We start from the raw sequence: 22,102 nt of genomic DNA on the forward strand, positions 1-22,102 counted from the left end.
GAGTTCCTAGATAACAGAACGCAGCATGTCATTCTCAATGGAGAGAAGTCTTCCGAAGTAAGAGTGATTTCAGGTGTGCCGCAGGGGAGTGTCGTAGGACCGTTGCTATTCACAATATACATAAATGACCTTGTGGATAACATCGGAAGTTCACTGAGGCTTTTTGCTGATGATGCTGTAGTATATCGAGAGGTTGTAACAATGGAAAATTGTATTGAAATGCAGGAGGATCTGGAGCGAATTGACGCATGGTGCAGGGAATGGCAATTGAATCTCAATGTAGACAAATGTAATGTGCTGCGAATACATAGAAAGAAAGATCCTTTATCATTTAGCTACAATATAGCAGGTCAGCAACTGGAAGCAGTTAATTCCATAAATTATCTGGGAGTACGCATTAGGAGTGATTTAAAATGGAATGATCATATAAAGTTGATCGTCGGTAAAGCAGATGCCAGACTGAGATTCATTGGAAGAATCCTAAAGAAATGCTATCCGAAAACAAAGGAAGTAGGTTACAGTACACTTGTTCGCCCACTGCTTGAATATTGTTCACCAGTGTGGGATCCGTACCAGATAGGGTTGATAGAAGAGATAGGGAAGATCCAACGGAGAGCAGCGCGCTTCGTTACAGTATCATTTAGTAATCGCGAAAGCGTTACGGAGATGATAGATAAACTCCAGTGGAAGACTCTGCAGGAGAGACGCTCAGTAGCTCGGTACGGGCTTTTGTTGAAGTTTCGAGAACATACCTTCACCGAAGAGTCAAGCAGTATATTGCTCCCTCCTACGTATATCTCGCGAAGAGACCATGAGGATAAAATCAGAGAGATTAGAGCCCACACAGAGGCATACCGACAATCTTTTTTTCCACGAACAGTATGAGACTGGAATAGAAGGGAGAACCGATAGAGGTACTCTAAGTACCATCCGCAACACAGCGTCAGGTGGCTTTCGGAGTATGGATGTAGATGTAGCGTAAGTTAGTGTAAGCTAGATTAAGTAGTGCATAAGCTTAGGGACCGATGACCTCAGCAGTTTGGTGCCATAAGTCCTTACCACAGATTTTTTTCCACATACATTAATCTTTCTTTGCGAAACCTTGTTGAAGTAAATTATTGCAACTGATACTATTTTACAGGCTGCCTTGAACAGCTTTGGTTGGCTATCGTTTTCTTTTAGGAGAGGTGTCCGCGCACGTAAGTTATTCAGTAAACTTGCCTCTGTGTGCCCCTACCAGAGTGTCCTAGGGGGCTGTATGTGACAGTGTTCCTGTTTGACATTGTCACTCAGCTATGCTTGTTGTCTGTATGTTGCGTCATACTACTCCATATTAGTTGGGAATTCTAGTTACATTACCAGGTGATAAGGAGACTTGACATACAGTTTCTTTTTACTGAATGTAGGCTGTGGTATGTTGAGTTGTTCCATATGTGAAGTGACAATCCTGCTTATTTTCCAGAAAATAAAATATCCACGATCGGTTTTCTTCATTGTGAGCAATGAGTTCTGTGAAAGGTTCACATACTATGGAATGCGAAGTAAGTACAGCTTTTTTCTTGTTTTTGAAAATGCTTCTATAGGCTTTAATGAACTTCTGCACTTACATTATGTTAATATGTCTATTTCAGCTGTTCTTTCAATATACCTCAGGAACATTTTGGGATATACAGATGAAGTATCAACAATTATTTATCACACGTATACTATGTTATGTTATTTCTTTCCAATATTTGGAGGAATTTTAGCTGACAGCTTTTTAGGCAAGTTCAGGTCAGTAAAAGAACCTAACCAGCTTCTACAATCCATTGTTTGAATGACTACAATACTTAAGAACATTAATAAATGTTTGTTTGAAATGTTACCTCATATTTACATCTGTTTAAAAATTAGAACGGTAATATTTTTATTTCATTTGATTTTTCAGTTACTTAATTCTGTCACAAAGATTTTTTGTCTTTTCAGGACTATACTGTATTTGTCGATAGTGTATGCTACAGGGTCCATAGTGCTGTCTTTGGCTGCTGCAGATGATGCTATTCCGGGGATGCCCTCACAGTAAGTTTTTAAAAGACATCGTAGTGATAGTATGTGTGGTACCGGAACCATTTCTATAATGATGTGGCTACCAAGTTTTGTTTCAGTGATCCTCTAGCGACTGCAAAATATGTACATAATTTTAGATCTTAAAAAAAACTCAGAGTTTATGTCAGATAGGTTGCGTTTCCACAAAATGTCTGTGTGTACGCTGTTTGTTTTACTCGCTGTATTCTATACTCGATTGATTGGACAGTCATATGGACGTTTCAAGAAGGAGTTACATAACTCTGAAAGCGGTAACATATTGTACGCATAATCAGCAGAAAATAAAGGCAAAACATGTGTTATCAGAGAAAAGTCAGTTTCACATGAACAGTGCAAGCGAAATCTCTATTGATTCCTGCAGGCGAGTTTTCCAGTCTCCGAAGTAGTCATGTTAAACAAGCCGAAGTAGAATCCATAACTTTGTTTAGAAACTTGTAGCATGTGAAATGCGAAACAGTAAGCCAAGTACCATTACTATTGTTATTAAACTAAACTGTTTCTCACTGTACATATTTCTGAGAAATATGTAGAGGCACATAAGAAACGCATACTGAGTTTACTTGTCTCGTCCCGTATTGTCACTGCACTGTAACTGAAATAAGTAAATAATAGCTTGATAAGACACTGACGGAAATAATCGGAACACCAAACAAATAACTCATGTAGAATAATGAAATTTCGGGCATACATTTGTCTAGGTTTCATACTTAAATGATTAACACTGCAAGATTACAGTGCAATGTAAGACCGAGATAAGCCATCGCAAATGCGAATTGCTGGTACATTACCGATCGGTGTAACCGCCAGAATGTGGAATACAAACATGCAGACGTGTATGCACTAAGTTGTACAGGTACCGGATGGTATGGAGTTCCACGCCTGTTGCACTTCATCGGTCAATATAGGGACAGTTAATGCAGTTTGCGGATGACGCTGGAATTGTCGTTCGATGATGTCCCATATATGCTCGATTGGAGATAGATATGGTGATCGAATAGGCCAAAGCAACATGTCGACACTCTGTAGAACATGTTGGGTTACAACAGCGGTATTTGGGCGAGCGTTATCCTGTTGGAGAGCTCCCTATGGACCGTTGTTCATGAATGGCAGCACAACAGGTCGAGTCATCAGATTGACGTACAAATTTGCTATCAGGATGCGTGGGATAACAACGAGAGTGCTCCTGCTATCATACGAAATCACATCCCAGCCCATATCTCCAGGTGTAGGTCCAGAATGTTTCACACACAGACAGGTTGGTTTCAGGCTTTCAACTGACCTTCTTCTAACCAACACAGAGCCATCACTGGCACCGAGACAGAACCGGCTTTCATCAGAAAACAAACAGACCTCCACCCTGTCCTCCAATGAGCTCTCACTTAACACCATTGGACGCAAATCGCGGTGGTTTGGGGCCAGTGGAAAGCACGCTACAGAGCTTTTGACTCGGGGCTGTCTTTGAAGTAACCGGTTTGTAACAGTTCGTTGTGTCACTATGATGCCAACTGCTGCTCAAATTCCAACTGCAGATGTAGAACAATGCGTCAGAGCCATGTGCCGAACACGATGGTTTTCCCTCTTGGAAGCGCCACGTGCCCGTCCGGAGCCCGGTCTTCTTGCGACACAGATTATTTTGATCACGGCTGCCAACAATCATGTACAGTGCCTCCATTCTCGCTAAGTCTTCCTGCAGTACCGCAGAATAAACATCTAGCTTCTCGTAGCCGTATTACACGACCTCGCTCAAACTCAGTGAGGTGTTGATAACGGCATCTTTGTCGCCTTAAAGACATTCACGAGTAACGTCACGTCCAATTTCAAAGGTAACTAATACCCACGACCGTTAAGCCTGTATTTAAAGCAAACGTGATTTGCATCCTCATATTGGTGCTTCTAGCGCCACTCTTACACGACTGGGCGAAATTTGAACAGACGTCATCTTTCAGATGTAGGAACGCGCCAGCCAACTTTCGTTTATGTCAAACAACTCCAGCTTGGCGTTGCGATTTTTTTTCCGTCAGCGTATCTGCCACGGAGGCACGGAGAACATTAGATGATCCAAATATTATATGTAGAACACAGTCTCAACTGGACAGTAAAAATTTGTGAAACGACGCATTGCCGATGTGAAGCAACCATTTTGAAATTTCCTTCTACAAGATAAATCATTTTCCTTCTACAAGAAAAATCATTTTCCTTCTACAAGATAAGTCTTACAATTACTGACAATATCCAAACGCAACAAAATATCTGATTACATAATCTTTCAGAGTCTGGGATGGTTTTTCGAGCTCAGTACACAAAACGGAGCAAGTCGCAAGATGAAATGCAAGGGACGTGTGGACATATCATCGAAATGCTGTGGCCGTCGTTATCAGACAAGTACAGTAGTTCGCCTGCTAACGGAAGCTGTTTACTTTACACCTAGGCATAGTAAGCAATATCTCTGTATGCCGAACCCAAGAGAAAAAGAGGGCGCCAGCGCTTGCCTGGCAAATGTCAAATTAATATTACTTTTTATTATCGTTATGCTACTTTAACCCTACGTTTTTATATTATGAGTACTACACTTTTACATGCAGATTAGCATAAAAACTCTTTGCAGATTCTTTGCAAAACCTTAGTGACGAAGTTGTAGCTCCACAACACTAATTGTAGACATTTTATAGTATCAGTCTGAGTTTAGATGTCGAATCCGAACTCCACCTGAACCTGCCACCTGTTTCAGTATGCCAATGACACCGCTTTCCTAGTTCTCTACCCCACACTTCAGATATTCCATACATCCATCCAAATCAATCTCAATCTGTTTACCTCCTGGTGGAAACAATGACACCTCAAGATCAATCGCTCCAAAGTCAAAGCTATACTTACAGGAAGAACCGCAGGCAGTTACATATACACTAAAATGTCTTGGAATAACCCTCGACCGGCAACTAACATGGAAACCTCACCTACTAACCATCCAGCATAAAACCCACAACAGACTAAAACCACTCACAGGCCAAATATGGGGATTGCACCCCTCCATTATCCTCCTCATCTACAAAATCTGTATCCGACCCATCCTCTCCTATCCAAATTTTGCATGAATATTCGTTACTCCTAAGTTCTATCGGTCCCTTCAAATCCTTGAAAGTCATGCGTTTTCCTTCCCGCACGTGGATCTTCTATCATCTCATCAAATTTCCACCCATCTTGACCCACATTGAACACCTCCGCAGATCTTAAACTATTCGCAAAGTAAATTCCAATGACCCCACTATTTCCCCTCTGATCCTGGTATGCTGCTATGCCTTTTCCAACACATCCCATCGTCCTTACATCCATCCTCTTCATCTTCCACCCCAATGCAACTTAGCTCACTCAATCTTCAGCAGAAAAATAGTCATGACACTTATATTCCAGTGTCGATTAGGTTTTACGCTGCCTCATTAGAACTCAGCAATATTTAACATATACAAATTTTCGGCGACCTAAATTTTGAAGAACTTTTTTCGTTTGAGTAGCAGTTACGACGAGGTCATTCTGTTCAAGATACCCCATTATGTTTGAGCTCAGGGTATATTTTAAGATTCTGCAAAAATCTGTGTCAAGGATATCAGACGCCAGATTTGTGGAACGTTTCTACAACACTATTTGGAAATGGCTGTGATCTGTGCATTCTTCTGACTAGGGGGACTAGCTTTTTTTCACCTTTGTCCGAGTTGTCTGCGATAGACTGTAGTAAAAGGAGAGGCCAACTCAGCCGAAAATTCATTATACTGTAGGGATTCCATCAGGCTTTGAAGCTGGGTTCAGTTTTAATGATTTCAGCTCTTTTTCGACGCCAATGACAGTAGCGCTTATTTCACTTACCTTTTCATTGGTACGAGGATTAAACTGGGACAACTTTCCTGCGTGTTCCTTTGTAAAGGAACTTTTGAGAAAAGAGTTAAGCATTTGTTTTTGGTTTGCGACCTACAATTTCAGTTCCTGACTCATCCACGAGTGATTGGGGGATAACTGTGGTGCAACTAATACCCCTTACACACGATCTGATTTCTTGGTGTTCTGTGATAGATCATTTCATAATATTTTGCTACAATAGTCACTGAAGGATTCACGCATTGCTCTCTTAACATCCCACCGCGTTTTATTCAGCATCTCTATATGTATAGGTATATGCTTTGTTTTACGCCTGTTATACACTAGTCTCTGTTTCTTTAGAAGTTTCTTTATTGTGACTATATAGCATGGAGGGTCCCTCCCATCGTGAACTGTTCTAATGGGTACATTTCTGTCCAGTACATGGTCAACTAATCTTTCCGAATCGATTGTAATTCCTTTCCATGCTCCTGTCCTGTGCTAAAATTTTCAAGTTCCTCTTTGAGATATGACACTACTGCTATTTTATCTAGTCTGTTAAACTAATACTACTTTCTACTTGTTTTAACTGCCCTTTGTACTTTGCTAACCATTGCCGTCACAGCCTACTCGTTGTTGTCGTTGTTGTGGTACAAATGGTTCAAATGGCTCTGAGCACTATGCGACTTAACTTCTGAGGTCAGCAGTCGCCTAGAACTTAGAACTAATTAAACCTAACTAACCTAAGGACATCACACACATCCATGCCCGAGGCAGGATTCGAACCTGCGCCCGTAGCGGTCGCACGGCTCCAGACTGCAGCGCCCAGAACCGCACGGCCACTCCGGCCGGCTGTTGTTATGGTCTTCAGTCCTGAGACTGGTTTGATGCAGCTCTCCATGCCACTCTATCCTGTGTAAGTCTCTTCATCTCCCAGTACCTACTGCAACCTACATCCTTCTGAATCTGCTTAGTGTAGTCATCTCTTGGTCTCTACGATTTTTACCCTCCATGCTGCCCTCCAAAACTAAATTGGTGATTCCTTGATACCTCAGAACATGTCCTACCAACCGATCCCTTCTTCTAGTCAGGTTGTGCCACAAACTCCTCTTCTCCCCAATTCTATTCAATACCTCCTTATTAGTTATGTGATCTACCCATCTAATCTTCAGCATTCTTCTATAGCACCACATTTCGAAAGTTTCTGTTCTCTTCTTGTCTAAACTGTTTATCGTCCATGTTTCACTTCCATACATGGCTACACTCCATACAAATACTTTCAAAAGCGACTTCCTGACACTTAAATCAATACTCGATGTTAACAAATTTCTCTTCTTCAGAAACGCTCTCCTTGCCATTGCCAGTCTACATTTTATATCCTCTCTACTTCGACCATCATCAGTTATTTTGCTCCCCAAATAGCAAAACTCCTTTACTACCTTAAGTGTCTCATTTCCTAATCTAATTCCCTCAGCATCACCCGACTTAATTCGACTACATTCCATTATCCTCGTTTTGCTTTTGTTGATGTTCATCTTATACCCTCCTTTCAAGACACTGTCCATTCCGTTCAACTGCTCTTCCAAGTCCTTTGCTGTCTCTGACAGAATTACAATGTCATCGGCGAACCTCAAAGTTTTTATTTCTTCTCCATGGATTTTAATACCTACTCCGAATTTTTCTTTTATTTCCTTTACTGCTTGGTCAATATACAGATTGAATAGCATCGGGGAGAGGCTACAACTCTGTCTCACTCCCTTCCCAACCACTGCTTCCCTTTCATGTCCCTCGACTCTTATAACTGCCACCTGGTTTCTGTACAAATTGTAAATAGACTTTCGCTCCCTGTATTTTACCCCTGCCGCCTTCAGAATTTGAAAGAGAGTATTCCAATGAACATTGTCAAAAGCTTTCTCTAAGTCTACAAATGCTAGAAACGTAGGTTTGCCTTTCCTTACTCTTTCTTCTAAGATAAGTCGTAGGGTCAGTATTGCCTCACGTGTTCCAACATTTCTACGGAATACAGATTGATCTTCCCCGAGGTCGGCTTCTACCAGTTTTTCCATTCGTCTGTAAAGAATTCGCGTTAGTATTTTGCAGCTGTGACTTATTAAACTGATAGTTCGGTAATTTTCACATCTGTCAACACCCGCTTTCTTTGGGATTGGAATTATTATATTCTTCTTGAAGTCTGAGGGAATTTCGCCTGTCTCATACATCTTGCTCACCAGATGGTAGAGTTTTGTGAGGATTGCCTCTCCCAACGCTGTCAGTAGTTCCAATGGAATGTTGTCTACTCCCGGGGCCTTGTTTCGACTTAGGTCTTTCAGTGCTCTGTGAAAGTCGTCACGCAGTTTCATATCTCCCACTTCATCTTCATCTACCTCTTTTTCCATTTCCATAATGTTGTCCTCAAGAACATCGCCCCTGTTTCGACCCTCTATATACTCCTTCCATTTTTCTGCTTTCCCTTCTTTGCTTAGAAATGGGTTTCCATCTGAGCTCTTGACATTCGTGCAAGTGGTTCTCTTTTCTCCAAAGGTCTCTTTAATTTTCCTGTAGGCAGTATCCGTCTTACCCCTCATGAGATAAGCCTCTACATTTGTCCTCTAGCCATCCCTGCTTAGCCATTTTGCACTTCCTGTCGATCTCATTTTTGAGATGTTTGTATTTCTTTTTTCCTGCTTCACTTGCTGCATTTTTGTATTTTCTCCTTTCATCAATTAAATTCAGTATCTCTTCTGTTACCCAAGGATGTCTACTAGCCCTCGTCTTTTTACCTACTTGATCCTCTGCTGCCTTCACTATTTCATTCCTCAAAGCTATTCATTGTTCTTCTACTGTATTTCTTTCCCCCATTCCTGTCAATTGGTCCCTTATGCTCTCCCTGAAACTCTGTACAACCTCTGGTTCTTTCAGATTATCCAGGTGCCATTTCCTTAAATTCCCACCTTTTTGCAGTTTCTTCAGTTTTAATCTACAGTTCATAACCAACAGATTGTGGTCAGAGTCCACATCTGTCCCTGGAAATGCCTTACGGTGTTAAATCTGCTTCCTAAATCTCTGTCTTTCCATTATATAATCTATCTGAAACCTTTTAGCATCTCCAGGGTTCTTCCATGTATACAACGTTCTTTTATGATTCTTGAACCAATTGTTAGCTATGATTAAGTTATGCTCTGTGCAAAATTCTACCAGGCGGCTTCCTCTTTCATTCCTTACCCCCAATCCATATTCTCCTACTACGTTTCCTTCTCTTCCTTTTCCTACTGTCGAATTCCAGTCACCCATGACTATTAAATTTTCATCTCCCTTCTCTACCTCAAAGATTTCTTTTATCTCATCATACATTTCATCAATTTCTACATCATCTGCAGAGCTAGTTGGCATATAAACTTGTACTACTGTAGGAGGCGTGGGCTTCGTGTCTATCTTGGCCACAATAATGCGTTCACTATGCTGTTTGTAGTAGCTTACTCGCATTCCTATTTTTTTATTCATTATTAAACCTACTCCTACATTACTCCTATTTGATTTTGTATTTATAACCCTGTATTCACCTGACCAAAAGTCTTGTTCCTTCTGCCACCGAACTTCACTGATTCCCACTATATCTAACTTTAACCTATCCATTTCCCTTTTTAAATTTTCTAACCTAGCTACCCGATTAAGTGATCTGTCATTCCACACTCCGATCCGTAGAATGCCAGTTTTCTTTCTCCTGATAACGATGTCCTCTTGAGTAGTCCCCTCCCGGAGATCCCAATGGGGGACTACTTTACCTCCGGAATATTTTACCCAAGAGGACGCCATCATCATTTAATCATACAGTAAAGCTGCATGCCCTCGGGAAAAATTACCGCTGTAGTTTACCCTTGCTTTCAGCGGTTCGCAGTACCAAAACAGCCTTGCTGTTTTGGTTAGTGTTACAGGGCCAGATCAGTCAATCATCCAGACTGTTGCCCCTGCAACTACTGAAAAGGCTGCTGCCCCTCTTCAGGAATCACACGTTTGTCTGGCCTCTCAACAGATACCCCTCCGTTGTGGTTGCATCTATGCTATGGCTATCTGTATCGTTGAGGCACGCAAGCCTCCCCACCAACGGCAAGGTCCATGGTTCATGGGGGGACAACCTCCTTATGGTCACTGATACCAGTTTCGATGAGGACATCCTCATAGAGGTCAGATCTGATTAAAACAAAATTGGCGAAGTGCACAAAACTGAATTGTGGATGTAATAAAACATAGAAACTAAAATATATTGTCAGTGAAGCGCAGTGCACAAACAATTTGTGTTTGTCACAACGGACAGCAAATACTTGCCAAAACATAGATCAGTCGACGAAAACATTGAATATGATGATTTTGCCAAAGCAGCGAAGCAAAGAATTGCGTCAGACAATCAAGTAGCTCGGCAACGTATGAGCTGAAATTCTGCTCTAAATAATACTTTTAATACTCTCGCAAAAGAATATATCTCAATATGAATAGTAAAACAGCGAGTGCGGAAGAGAAGATATACACACAAAAGATATAACATGAATATTGTTGGTGTGCTTTCTCATTGTTTTTAATTTCTGTGAAAAGAAATATTGGAGGACAAAATTAGAAAAACCGAAAACTTATTATGATTATAATGAAGAGACAAAGCACTAGAAATTTCAAAAAATTACATTCAAACGAATAAAATTTATGAAGTAAGACACTTCGATATTGTTTTTGAATAAAGAAAATATTAAGCACAGAATAAGGTTTGAACTCAGAACCTTTCACTTTGCAGCCAAATACCTTAACCATTATGCTGACGCAGCCCATTGTTCAATATGATTCCTGGAGAACTCTACAATATCACGCAAGATACCGACAAACACTGTTGGTATGACTATGAATTACTCACGTTTCGTCGAAGTACAATAGGAAATAAACAATTACCGCTGTTCTTTATTGCAAAAAAGCGGTTCGTGAGAATGATACAAACACCTTTCCTAGCTATCGCCTGAATTAGGAGGCTTATTGCTTGTTTCGTTTAATTAATTAATAGAATATGAAGCAACTGATATAAAGAATGCTTTTTCCAAACTTTCTATAAAAGAAAGTCTACTATCAAGACATTGCTTTTCTTCAATTACTTTATTTATGACTGAAAGTTTCTCAAACCGAAGACACTCGTCCGTGCTCTGCACTGCAGTCGAGCTCTAGCAACGTCGTCTCTGTTCATTGGCTGACTGTGTTTTGTGACGTCAAATGTGCAGAACGAAAATAAACTCGGCCGCCGTCGTAAATCATGCGCACTATAGCATCCCCAATTCCTTGAACAGACCTCTGCAGGTTACATTTGGACTTGGAGAACTTTATCTTGGGTTGATGAGTTAAATCAACAAAAGATCCCATATGGCATAGACTGAAGTAATTTATTTATTTATTTATTTATTTACACGTCAAGTTCCGTAGGACCAAATTGAGGAGCAAATCTCCAAGGTCCTGGAACGTGTCAGTACATTAAATTAAAACATAAACGTAATAACAGATAAAAACAAATGTTCATGAACCTTAAAAAAGTCAGTCCATAAGTTTAAGTAAACGCTATCAGCAGTACAATAAAAATCAGCTTTATTTTTCAAGGAACTCCTCGATAGAATACAAGGAGTGACCCATGAGGAAACTCTTCAGTTTCGATTTGAAAGCGAGTGGATTACTGCTAACATTTTTGAATTCGAGTGGCAGTTTATTGAAAATGGATGCAGCAGTATACTGCACACCTTTTTGCACAAGATTTAAGGAAGTTCGATCCAAATGCAGGTTTGACTTCTGCCGAGTATTAACCGAGTGAAAGCTGCTTATTCTTGGGAATAAACTAAGATTGGTAACAAGAATCGACAATAAGGAATATACATATTGAGAGGGCAATGTCAAAATACCCAGACTATTGAACAGAGGTCGACAAGAGGTTCGTGAACTAACACCACTTATTGCCCGAACCGCCCGTTTCTGAGCCAAAAATATCCTTTTAGAATGAGAAGAGTTACCCCAAAATATAATACCATACGGCAATAGCGAATTACAATAAGCAAAGTAGACTAATTTTCGTGTCGAACGATGACTCACTTCTGATACCGTTCGAATAGTAAAAATGGCTGTATTAAGTCTTTGAACAAGATCCTGAACGTGAACTTTCCACGACAGCTTACTATCTATTTGAACACCTTGAAATTTGAACTGTTCAATTTCACTATTTGCCCATTCTGTGGAATTTATAACGCCAGGTTTTGTTGAATTGTGTGTTAGAAACTGTAAAAACTGAGTCTTAATGTAATTTAGCGTTAGTTTATTTTCTACAAGCCATGAATTGAGGTCATGTACTGCACTATTTGAAACCGAGCCAATGTTGCACGCAGCATCCTTTACTACCAAGCTAGTGTTATCAGCAGTTAGCCCCCGGTAGCTGAGTGGGTGGTCAGAGGGTTTAGCTACCCTCTGTAATAAAAAAAACTGAGGTAATTGATCAAAGACGAACTGAAATGAGTGTCTTGCGACGTCCGCTCCGAGCAGATCCAACGATCGAAATGAGATAAAAAAAAAAAAATGGTCAGCGCGACAGACTGTCAATCCTAAGGGCCCGGGTTCGATTCCCGGCTGGGTCGGACATTTTCTCCGCTCAAAGACGGGTGTTGTGTTGTCCTAATCATCATCATTTCATCCCCATCGACGCGCAAGTCGCCGAAGTGGCGTAAAATCGAAAGACTTGCACCAAGCGAGTGGTCTACCCGATGGGAGGCCCTCGTCACACGTAAACTTTAAAAAAAGTGTAATCAGCAAACAGAAATATTTTAGATTTACCCATAATATTAGAGGGCATATCATTTATATAAATAAGAAACAGGAGTAGCCCCAACGCTGATCCCTGGGGCACCCCCCACTTGACAGTACCCCACTCCGACCCCACATCACAGCCATTATCAACATTGTGAATAATGACCGTTTGCTGCCTGTTGCTAAAGTAAGAGGTGAACCAATTGCGAGCTACTCCCTGTATTCCATAATGGTCCAACTTCTGGAGGAATATTTTGTGATCAACACAATCAAATGCCTTAGTTAAATCAAAAAATATGCCAAGTGTTCGAAACCTTTTGTTTAACCTATCCAGTACCTCACTGAGAATGGAGAATATAGCATATTCAGTTGTTAAACGACTTCTAAAGCCGAATTGCACATTTTATAGCAAATCGTGTGATATAAAATGATCAATTATCCTTAAATACATAGCCTTTTCAATAACTTTTGCAAACACTGATGGCATAGAAGTAGGTCTAAAATTATCTACATTATCCCTTTCTCCCTTTTTAGAAAGCGGCTTTACTACTGAGTACTTTAATCGCTCAGGAAACTGACCATTCCTAAAGGAATAATTACAAGTATGGCTAAATACAGGGCTAACATGTGCAGCACAGTACTTTAATATTCTGCTAGACACTCCATCCTCTGTATCACAGAGGAGTATGTCAGACATCAATCTTGGAAAGGCATTTCCCAAGAAAGCTTTATGATTTCCTGTAGAAACTAAATTTTTATTTAATTCACCAGTTATGCTCAGAAAATGAATGTTAAATACTGTACATATATCTGATTTATCAGTAACAGAAATATTTTTATTGCGAACTGACTTTATATCGTCGACCTTGTGCTGCTGACCAGACACTTCCTTCACCACTGACAATATGGTTTTAATTTTATCCTGTGAATTAGTTATTCTATTTGCATACCATATACTCTTTGCCTTCCTGACAACATTTCTAAGAACCTTACAATATTGTTTGTAATCGGCTACTGTAACTTGATTGTGACTACTTCTAACAATTTGATATAATTCCCACTTTGCTCTACATGTTATCTTTATCCCACCAGTCAGCCACCCGGGCTGCCCAGTACGGCTAGTGCCCCATTTAGAATGTTCTAATGGAAAGCAACTCTCAAAGAGCATGAGAAATGTGTTAAGGAAAGCATTGCATTTATCATCTATGTTATCGGCACTATAAACATCTTGCCACTCATGTTCCTTGACAAGGTTTAAGAAACTCTCTATTGCTGTTGAATTAACTTTCCTACATAGTTTGTAATTGAGTATGACATTGGTTTGAGTACAAAAGCCTTTTAGTGTTAAGGTCTGAAAGGCCAGTCACGCTTTTACTAACAGAATACCCATCTCGTAATGGAATGAATAAAAATATTGTCTATGGCTGTGCTACTATTCCCCTGCACCCTAGTTGGAAGAAACACAGTTTGCATCAGATCATATGAATTTAGGAGATCTACCAACATCCTTTTTCTTGCACCATCATATACAAAATTTATATTGAAGTCACCACATGTAACTAGTTTCTGTACTTCCTACAAAGTGAATCAAGAAACCTCTTTAGCTTGAGCAGAAATGCTCTGAAGTCGGAGTTATGGGACCTACAAACAACAACAATTAGAAGTTTAGTTTCACTAAATTCAACTACCGCTATACAACAGTCAAGTATCTGCTCAGTGCAGTGTCGTGATACGTCTATGGGCTCAAATGGAATACTGTTTTTTACGTACAGAGCCACTCCCCCACCCCACAAGGAACTCGTTGAGAAACAGCCAGCTAATCTGTAGCCTGGTAAAGGAAGCCTCTGAATTGTCAGATTATTTAAGTGGTGCTCTGATATACCAATAATTTCATAGTCAACATCTATATGCAGTTCACTAACTTTATGTCTAATACCTCTTATATTTTGATGAAATATGCTAATTCCTTCTCTACTTGGAAACATGACATCCTCGGAATGTGAGCTCTTAGTTAGAAGGACTTCCTTTAAGCAGGTATACCTATCAGCTGACTTCTATCTAAAAAAAGGTGCACCTCCAACACCAACTACTACAGGAATTTTTGCATGAGTGACAAAAGTTTATGAAGTCGTTATTGCGCCACAAACGTCACGCAACGCGGCTGAAAACTATTAAATTTAATAACTGTATTACATAGCACAAATAAGTTTGTCAGTACTTAGCTTTATAACCGCTACGCTGCAGTGCACGCCGCAAGCGAAATATGTTAGCGTTTCTATTTTATTTCCCCTTTATTTGACAGTATATGCATTGGAAATAAACGTATGTTTAGGCTCTTCAACAGTTCTATGGTATTACTTTTTCTGAGCTACTTTTTAATTATTTTCAGGGCCATAAGCATGTTAGGACTCTTTCTCATTTCCGTGGGAACTGGAGGCATAAAGCCGTGCGTTTCTGCTTTCGGTGGAGACCAGTTCGTGCTTCCGGAACAAGAGAAGCAGTTGGCTCAATTCTTCTCAGTGTTCTATTTCTCTGTTAACGCTGGAAGCCTGGTGTCGACATTCATCACACCAATTCTGAGAGAGGACGTAACGTGCCTCGGACACGACAGCTGCTACTCTCTCGCTTTTGGTATTCCAGCCATTCTCATGATCGTCGCAACAGGTAAGGTCAGATCTGATGAGTTTCTCTTCTTGAAACTGTTAATTTTGGAAATAAGTCAAACAGCAGTTTCTAGGTTACTCATTTCAATTTCTGTTCCTTTCAAAGCAGATTACCGTCAGTTGAACATTTTGTTCTTCCAGAATGACCAAAGAAGTTATTTTTTTCTTTGTACTATTTATATATAACTTTACATGTGCTTGCAAAATACCCCAGTAAGAAGACTCTCCAAACGACAATTGTGATTAGCCTTTCCGTGTTGACTCTCAGTGACTGTTGGATATCTGTAGCTTTAATTTTGTTCTCTCTTGGTTCAAAATGGCTATTCAGTACTTCATGTAGCACTCAAATGTACTCGATGTCTCACCATTATCATTTCATTATAGTCCCTATTCGGCAAATACATTTTTCAGGTCTCTATCATTGTCTTGCTAAAATACACACTGTGCTTTATTGTAACTGCCTAGGTGTGCAGTCAACTTAGAAATGGTACGTGCTTAACTGTAAGCCATATTTCATATTTTCATTAGCCTGTCATTACGCTAGAAGTACGAATTTAGTATTAAAAAACAAGCAAAAGTCCTAAAATATATTCCAAGAACTTTCTTTCATTTCATAATGTAAACCATGAATTCACAAATGAACGAGATTAAACATTTACTGAGCATTTCAGTAATTTCCTTATTTTCATGGATTGTGTATAATAATACAAACTGTAGTTGCTGGTTATGTGTTCTTCAGGATATCGACCGATTTTGGAAGAACAAATAGCATGCTGGTCGGGTAAAATGTTTTAGTTTAACATTAAGAGATGAAGTATTAGCTCAAGAGGAATAGGATCAGGAGCGAAATCGATGCACATATTCATACGAATCATCCCAGTGCTTACCTGAAGTTATTTAGGAACCCGATAGAAATTATGAACCTGGTCAGACGGTGGAGATGTGAACTCTGCTACTTCTGAATAGGACCCCTTTGTCATCCACCGCAAAACTTCCCTCAGTAATTCAATAAAGTGCTGGATGACGCAAAAATGAGCATAAATTTTTAGTAATACTACAAATCTAATAACACATTGACTACCCAACATGCGGTCGTTATGGTGCTGGAAGACTGTTTCTTGAGATCGATATTATACAGAATAAATGTACGCCGCCTATCCTGTTGCTCACTTTCTGCATTTGATACTAGTAAACGAAATTAAGACATGACTGGAAACAGTATGATACGCACCAAGCAAATGACTAAGCTCCCATTTGATATACCGGGTGATCAAAAAGTCAGTATAAATTTGAAAACTGTATAAATCGCGGAATAATGTAGATAGAGAAGTACAAATTGACACACATGCTTGGAATGGCATGGGGTTTTATTAGGACTGAAAAAATACAGAAGTTCAAAAAATGTCCGACAGATGGCGCTTCATCTGATCAGAATAGCAATAATTAGCATAACAAAGTGAGACAAAGCAAAAATTACGTTCTTTACAGGAAATGCTCAATATGTCCACCATCATTCCTCAACAATAGCTGTAGTCGAGGAATAAAGTTGTGAACAGCACTGTAAAGCATGTCCGGAGTTATGGTGAGGCATTGGCGTCGGATGTTGTCTTCCAGCATCCCTAGAGATGTCGGTCGATGACGATACACTTGCGACTTCACGTAACCCCAAAGCCAATAATCGCACGGACTGAGATCTGGAGACCTGGGAGGCCAAGCATGATGAAAGTGGCGGCTGAGCACACGATCATCACCAAACGACGCGCACAAGAGATCTTTCACACGTCTAGCAATACCTTTTTTTGTTATAATAAAACCCCATGTCATTCCAAACATGTGTGTCAATTCTTACCTGTCTATCTACATTATTCCGTGGTTTATTAAGTTTTCGAATTTACACTGACTTTTTGATCACCAACGAATTTAGAAGAAAATTTGGTTATGTGAAATTTAAGACTTCTCTGGTATATAAACTACTCCGTGGAATTTTTGGAGAACTGCCGGATGTTAATATCTTGTTGACGCGATATTTCGGCGCACAGTCTTCTGGCCAGCTTCAGGTGTATACTGGCGAAAGTACACTCGGCTCCAATGTTTAAACCGAGCCAGCGCATGCGTGGTGTATCCAGTAGCGGCTGCGCACGCGGTGTTGTCTGCTGCAAGGCTGTGCGCTGCTGTGAGTGCCCTCTACGATATCACGTGGTAAAATCACAGAAAGACGCTGACTACGTAGAGCACGACGTTCCATGCATTATACAAATATAAACCGCCGATCCGATTGATAAAAACCTCAGACAGTCGTGTTTCCAGTTATTATTTGAAGCATGGACACAGTTTTTGTTTCATCGAATTACCAGCAGAAACAATATGTTCTTCGATAGCGGATTTTCTGTCTTGGAGGAGTGGAGGATGGAGCTGGTGTTGATGCGCTTCTGAATAGTGCGTGTCGTGCCCTATGTTCGATTTACAGCACACTCACGGAATCTTACAAACACCGACCTTGCGCAGCCCACAGTTGTCTTTGACTGGGCCCAGAAACTCCGAGATTTTTGATGAAGGACGAAAGATTACTTTAACCTTACGTTTTCTTAGTACACTGTCTGTTTTCGCATAAATGTGTCCAATACATCGCAGGTAGGCTGTCTTTGCAAAACCCTGCCTGAGTGAGAATGTGAAATCTAGCTGAATCTGAAATTAATCATGAAAGGGGCAGACGTTTGAGATCCAGCGCTGAATTTTATGTATGGTACGCAACGGAATTACTAGCACTTTAATTATTTACCCTAGCATTCAATCTGAAGGTGAGGAATTGACATATTTATCATTTAAAGGAAAAGATTGTGATAATAAACGCAACATTTAAGCAATACTGTGGTTTATTATTAGAGTATTATGAAAAATGATGTAACAAAACAATTATGAGGACAAGAACTTTACAAAAGGTACGTTACTAGGAGAATTGCAAACTAATGCTCTGAAGAGGCAAAGTTATTGAAAATGGATGAAGATGCATAAAATCTCGGATCTAATTCTGTGAAGTAAGTACAGTAACCTGTCTATGACGATCACAGTGACTGTTTGTCTGAAACCAACACCCATTAGTCGGAAAGGCCTGAGGAGGCACCGGCAAATATTGAACTACAATACCTTCGCTTGCCCTAATACGGCTGATCTGTAAACAATACCAACCATAATCTTCAATGTACTGAGTACATAGTGGAGACACAGTGACTCTGTGACTTAAGAACGCGCCGTGCGGTTAAAGGCGCTGCAGTCTGGAACCGCAAGACCGCTACGGTCGCAGGTTCGAATCCTGCCTCGGGCATGGATGTTTGTGATGTCCTTAGGTTAGTTAGGTTTAACTAGTTCAAGTTCTAGGGGACTAATGACCTCAGCAGTTGAGTCCCATAGTGCTCAGAGCCATTTGAACTTAAGAACGCAGCCGCAACTTAACCTCTTTCACCTGTTCGTCACTTCTTCCCCAGAACTCCTCTAACTTCCGCGTCTCTTCTCCCTCTGTAAGCGACTATCTGCATCTCTCTGTTTTTCCAGTCTAGGATTGCTCCTGTCGTCCTGCCAACAAAATGCGACCACTAATTCTCTTAAAAGTTGCTACAGCCCGTCAATGGTGTAAATGTTTCTTTGACAACATTACAAACCCAGACACGGCGAAAAGTCAACAAGGCAATGAATCGAATTTCATCCCCTCTCTTCTAAAATGCTTCCCACGGTGTGTTACATCTTCTCGACGTCGCTACTAACACTCTACATCTACATCTACATTTATACTCCGCAAGCCACCCAACGGTGTGTGCCGGAGGGCACTTTTCGTGCCACTGTCATTACCTCCCTTTCCTGTTCCACTCGCGTATGGTTCGCGGGAAGAACGACTGCCGGAAAGCCACCGTGCGCGCTCGAATCTCTCTAATTTTACATTCGTGATCTCCTCGGGAGGTATGAGTAGGGGGAAGCAATATATTCGATACCTCATCCAGAAACGCACCCTCTCGAAACCTGGACAGCAAGCTACACCGCGATGCAGAGCGCCTCCCTTGAAGAGTCTGCCACTTGAGTTTGCTAAACATCTCCGTAACGCTATCACGGTTACCAAATAACCCTGTGACCAAACGCGCCGCTCATCTTTGGATCTTGTCTATCTCCTCTGTCAACCCGATCTGGTACGGATCCCACACTTATGAGCAATACTCAAGTATAGGTCGAACGAGTGTTTTGTAAGCCACCTCCTTTGTAGATGGACTTCATTTTCTAAGGACTCTCCCAATTAATCTCAACCTGGCACCCGCCTTACCAACAATTAATTTTATACGATCATTCCACTTCAAATCGTTCCGCACGCATACTCCGGGATATTTTACAGAAGTAACTGCTACCAGTGTTTATTCCGCTATCATATAATCATACAATAAAGGATCCTTCTTTCTATGTATTCGCAATAAATTACATTTGTCTATGTTAAGGGTCAGTTACCACTCCCTGCACCAAGTGCCTATCCGCTGCAGATCTTCCTGCATTTCGCTGCAATTTTCTAATACTGCAACTTCTCTGTATACTACAGCATCATCCGCGAAAAGCCGCATGGAACTTCCGACACTATCTACTAGGTCATTTATACATATTGTGAACAGCAATGGTCCCCTAACACTCCCCTGTGGTAAGCCAGAGGTTACTGTAACGTCTGTAGACGTCTCTCCATTGATAACAACATGCTGTGTTCTGTTTGCTAAAAACTCTTCAGTCCAGCCACACAGCTTGTCTGATATTCCGTAGGCTCTTACTTTGCTTATCAGGCGACAGTGCAGAACTGTATCGAAGGCCTTCCGGAAGTCAAGGAAAATGGCATCTACCTGGGAGCCTGTATCTAATATTTTCTGTGTGTCATGAACAAATAAAGCGAGTTGGGTCTCACACGATCGCTGTTTCCGGAATCCATGTTGATTCCTACAGAGTAGATTCTGGGTTTCCAGAAATGACATGATACCTATAGTTTTGCGCATCTGCTCGACGACCCTTCTTGAAAACTGGGACTATCTGCGCTCTTTTCCAATAATTTGGAAGCTTCCGTTCCTCTAGAAACTTACGGTACACGGCTGTTAGAAGGGGGGCAAGTTCTTTCGCGTACTCTGTGTAGAATCGAATTGGTATCCCGTCAGGTCCAGTGGACTTTCCTCTGTTGAGTGATTGCTTTGCTATTTCTTGGACACTTATTTAGATGTCAGCCATAGGTACCCATTCTGCCACCAGGTAGCTTCCCATGAAATGTGAAAAAGCTTGCTACAGGGCTAGTAGCCGACTCTGCTCCATCGTACATCCACTAATAGGTCATTGCCGGTTCGTTAAGGGTTTTCTTTTAGGAATGTCAGGAGATGTTTATCTGCCCACATATATCAATTAAAAGCTCAGAGCGCCTACCACACCTCGACAGAGTTCCGTCTTCATCCTATAGAAGGACAGTGGGCTGTCCACCTGCTCTCCAAGTGCCCGGCAAGGAGGCAGGCGTCCTGCCTGCTCCCTCTGTTTCTGCGAAACCCGGTGTGTCCACTGCTTCTCTGTGCCTCGTTCCGCCAGGCCTCGCAGTGAGTCGCCTAAGCCATATTCACACTTTTCTTCACTTCCAAAGTTAGCCCATAAATCAAATGAATTTACCCAGAACCATTTTAAACTACAAGAAGTTAAGAAGGGAAAGTTGAATCAGCTCGTACAATCACTGTGACATCATTACTCCCTTGGAATTAATTCAGCTCCTCTCCATTTGTATAATGAGAAATGAACAAGAATGAAAAGAGGCTATCTGAAGAGCTTTCCATGTTATTTCATCGTGAAGACCTCAGTCTATTCTTTGTGGCGTTTGTATGTTTGTCGCGCTCTCTGTATCTGCTGAGATGAATATCCATTTTCCGGGAACACAGTCTGGAGTTGCTCCAGTTCTCCTTTCAGGTTATCGGCATCTGAGATGGTTAATCAGGGTCTTCAGAAAGTCCATTGCCACCGTCTGGCACAAACAGCGCCCGTTCTGGAGACCTTGATTCAGCGAGTCCATACCATCTCAAACGTCAAAAAGCAGTGCATTTAGACCTCTAAGCTGGATTCCTAGAAAACGGATATTCACCTCAACAGATACAGAGCCTACAAAAGTACAAACGGCACAACTCAGAAGAGGATGAAGCGTTTAAGGTAACAACCTACTTGCGGTATTCTGGAAGTGTTTTAGCAAAAATAGGTCGAGTGCTAAGAAAGCATAGGGTTAAAGTGAGCTTTCGTCCATCATCGAAAATCTCCGCTCTTCTGTGGTTAGTCACAGGCAATGTAGAGAGCTGTGCAAAGCGGGTTTCCATGTGAACGCTGCTAATCGTATACGGAGCAAACGACGCGCACTATTCAGAAGTGCATCGCGGATTAGCAGCTGCATATTCCCCTCAACCAAGCCTTCTGGCTATTGCAGGACACGCTATTTGTACTAATCATTCGATTAAACGCAAAAAGACAAAATGGTTCAAATGGCTCTGAGCACTATGGGACGGACTTAACATCTGTGGTCATCAGTCCCTTAGAACTACTTAAACCTAACTAACTTAAGGACAACACACACATCCATGCCGGCGGCAGGATTCGAACCTGCGACCGTAGCGGTCACGCGGTTCCAGACTGAAGCGCCTAGAACCGCACGGACACACCGGCCGGCA

General features: G+C 41.1%; 1 protein-coding gene across 1 annotated transcript in view; it reads left to right on the top strand.

Moving 5' to 3' along the window:
• The window catches only part of LOC126482133 (solute carrier family 15 member 1-like), a 210,632-nt gene that overhangs the window by 130,528 nt on the left and 58,002 nt on the right, over positions 1–22,102 (top strand). Inside the window, exons 4-7 of the mRNA XM_050106110.1 lie at positions 1,463–1,541; positions 1,632–1,773; positions 1,966–2,058; positions 15,131–15,405. Of these exons, the coding sequence (XP_049962067.1) occupies positions 1,463–1,541; positions 1,632–1,773; positions 1,966–2,058; positions 15,131–15,405 (589 nt within the window). The remainder of the gene's footprint in view (positions 1–1,462; positions 1,542–1,631; positions 1,774–1,965; positions 2,059–15,130; positions 15,406–22,102) is intronic.

Source organism: Schistocerca serialis, chromosome 5, assembly GCF_023864345.2.
Source record: "Schistocerca serialis cubense isolate TAMUIC-IGC-003099 chromosome 5, iqSchSeri2.2, whole genome shotgun sequence".
NCBI lineage: Eukaryota > Metazoa > Arthropoda > Insecta > Orthoptera > Acrididae > Schistocerca > Schistocerca serialis.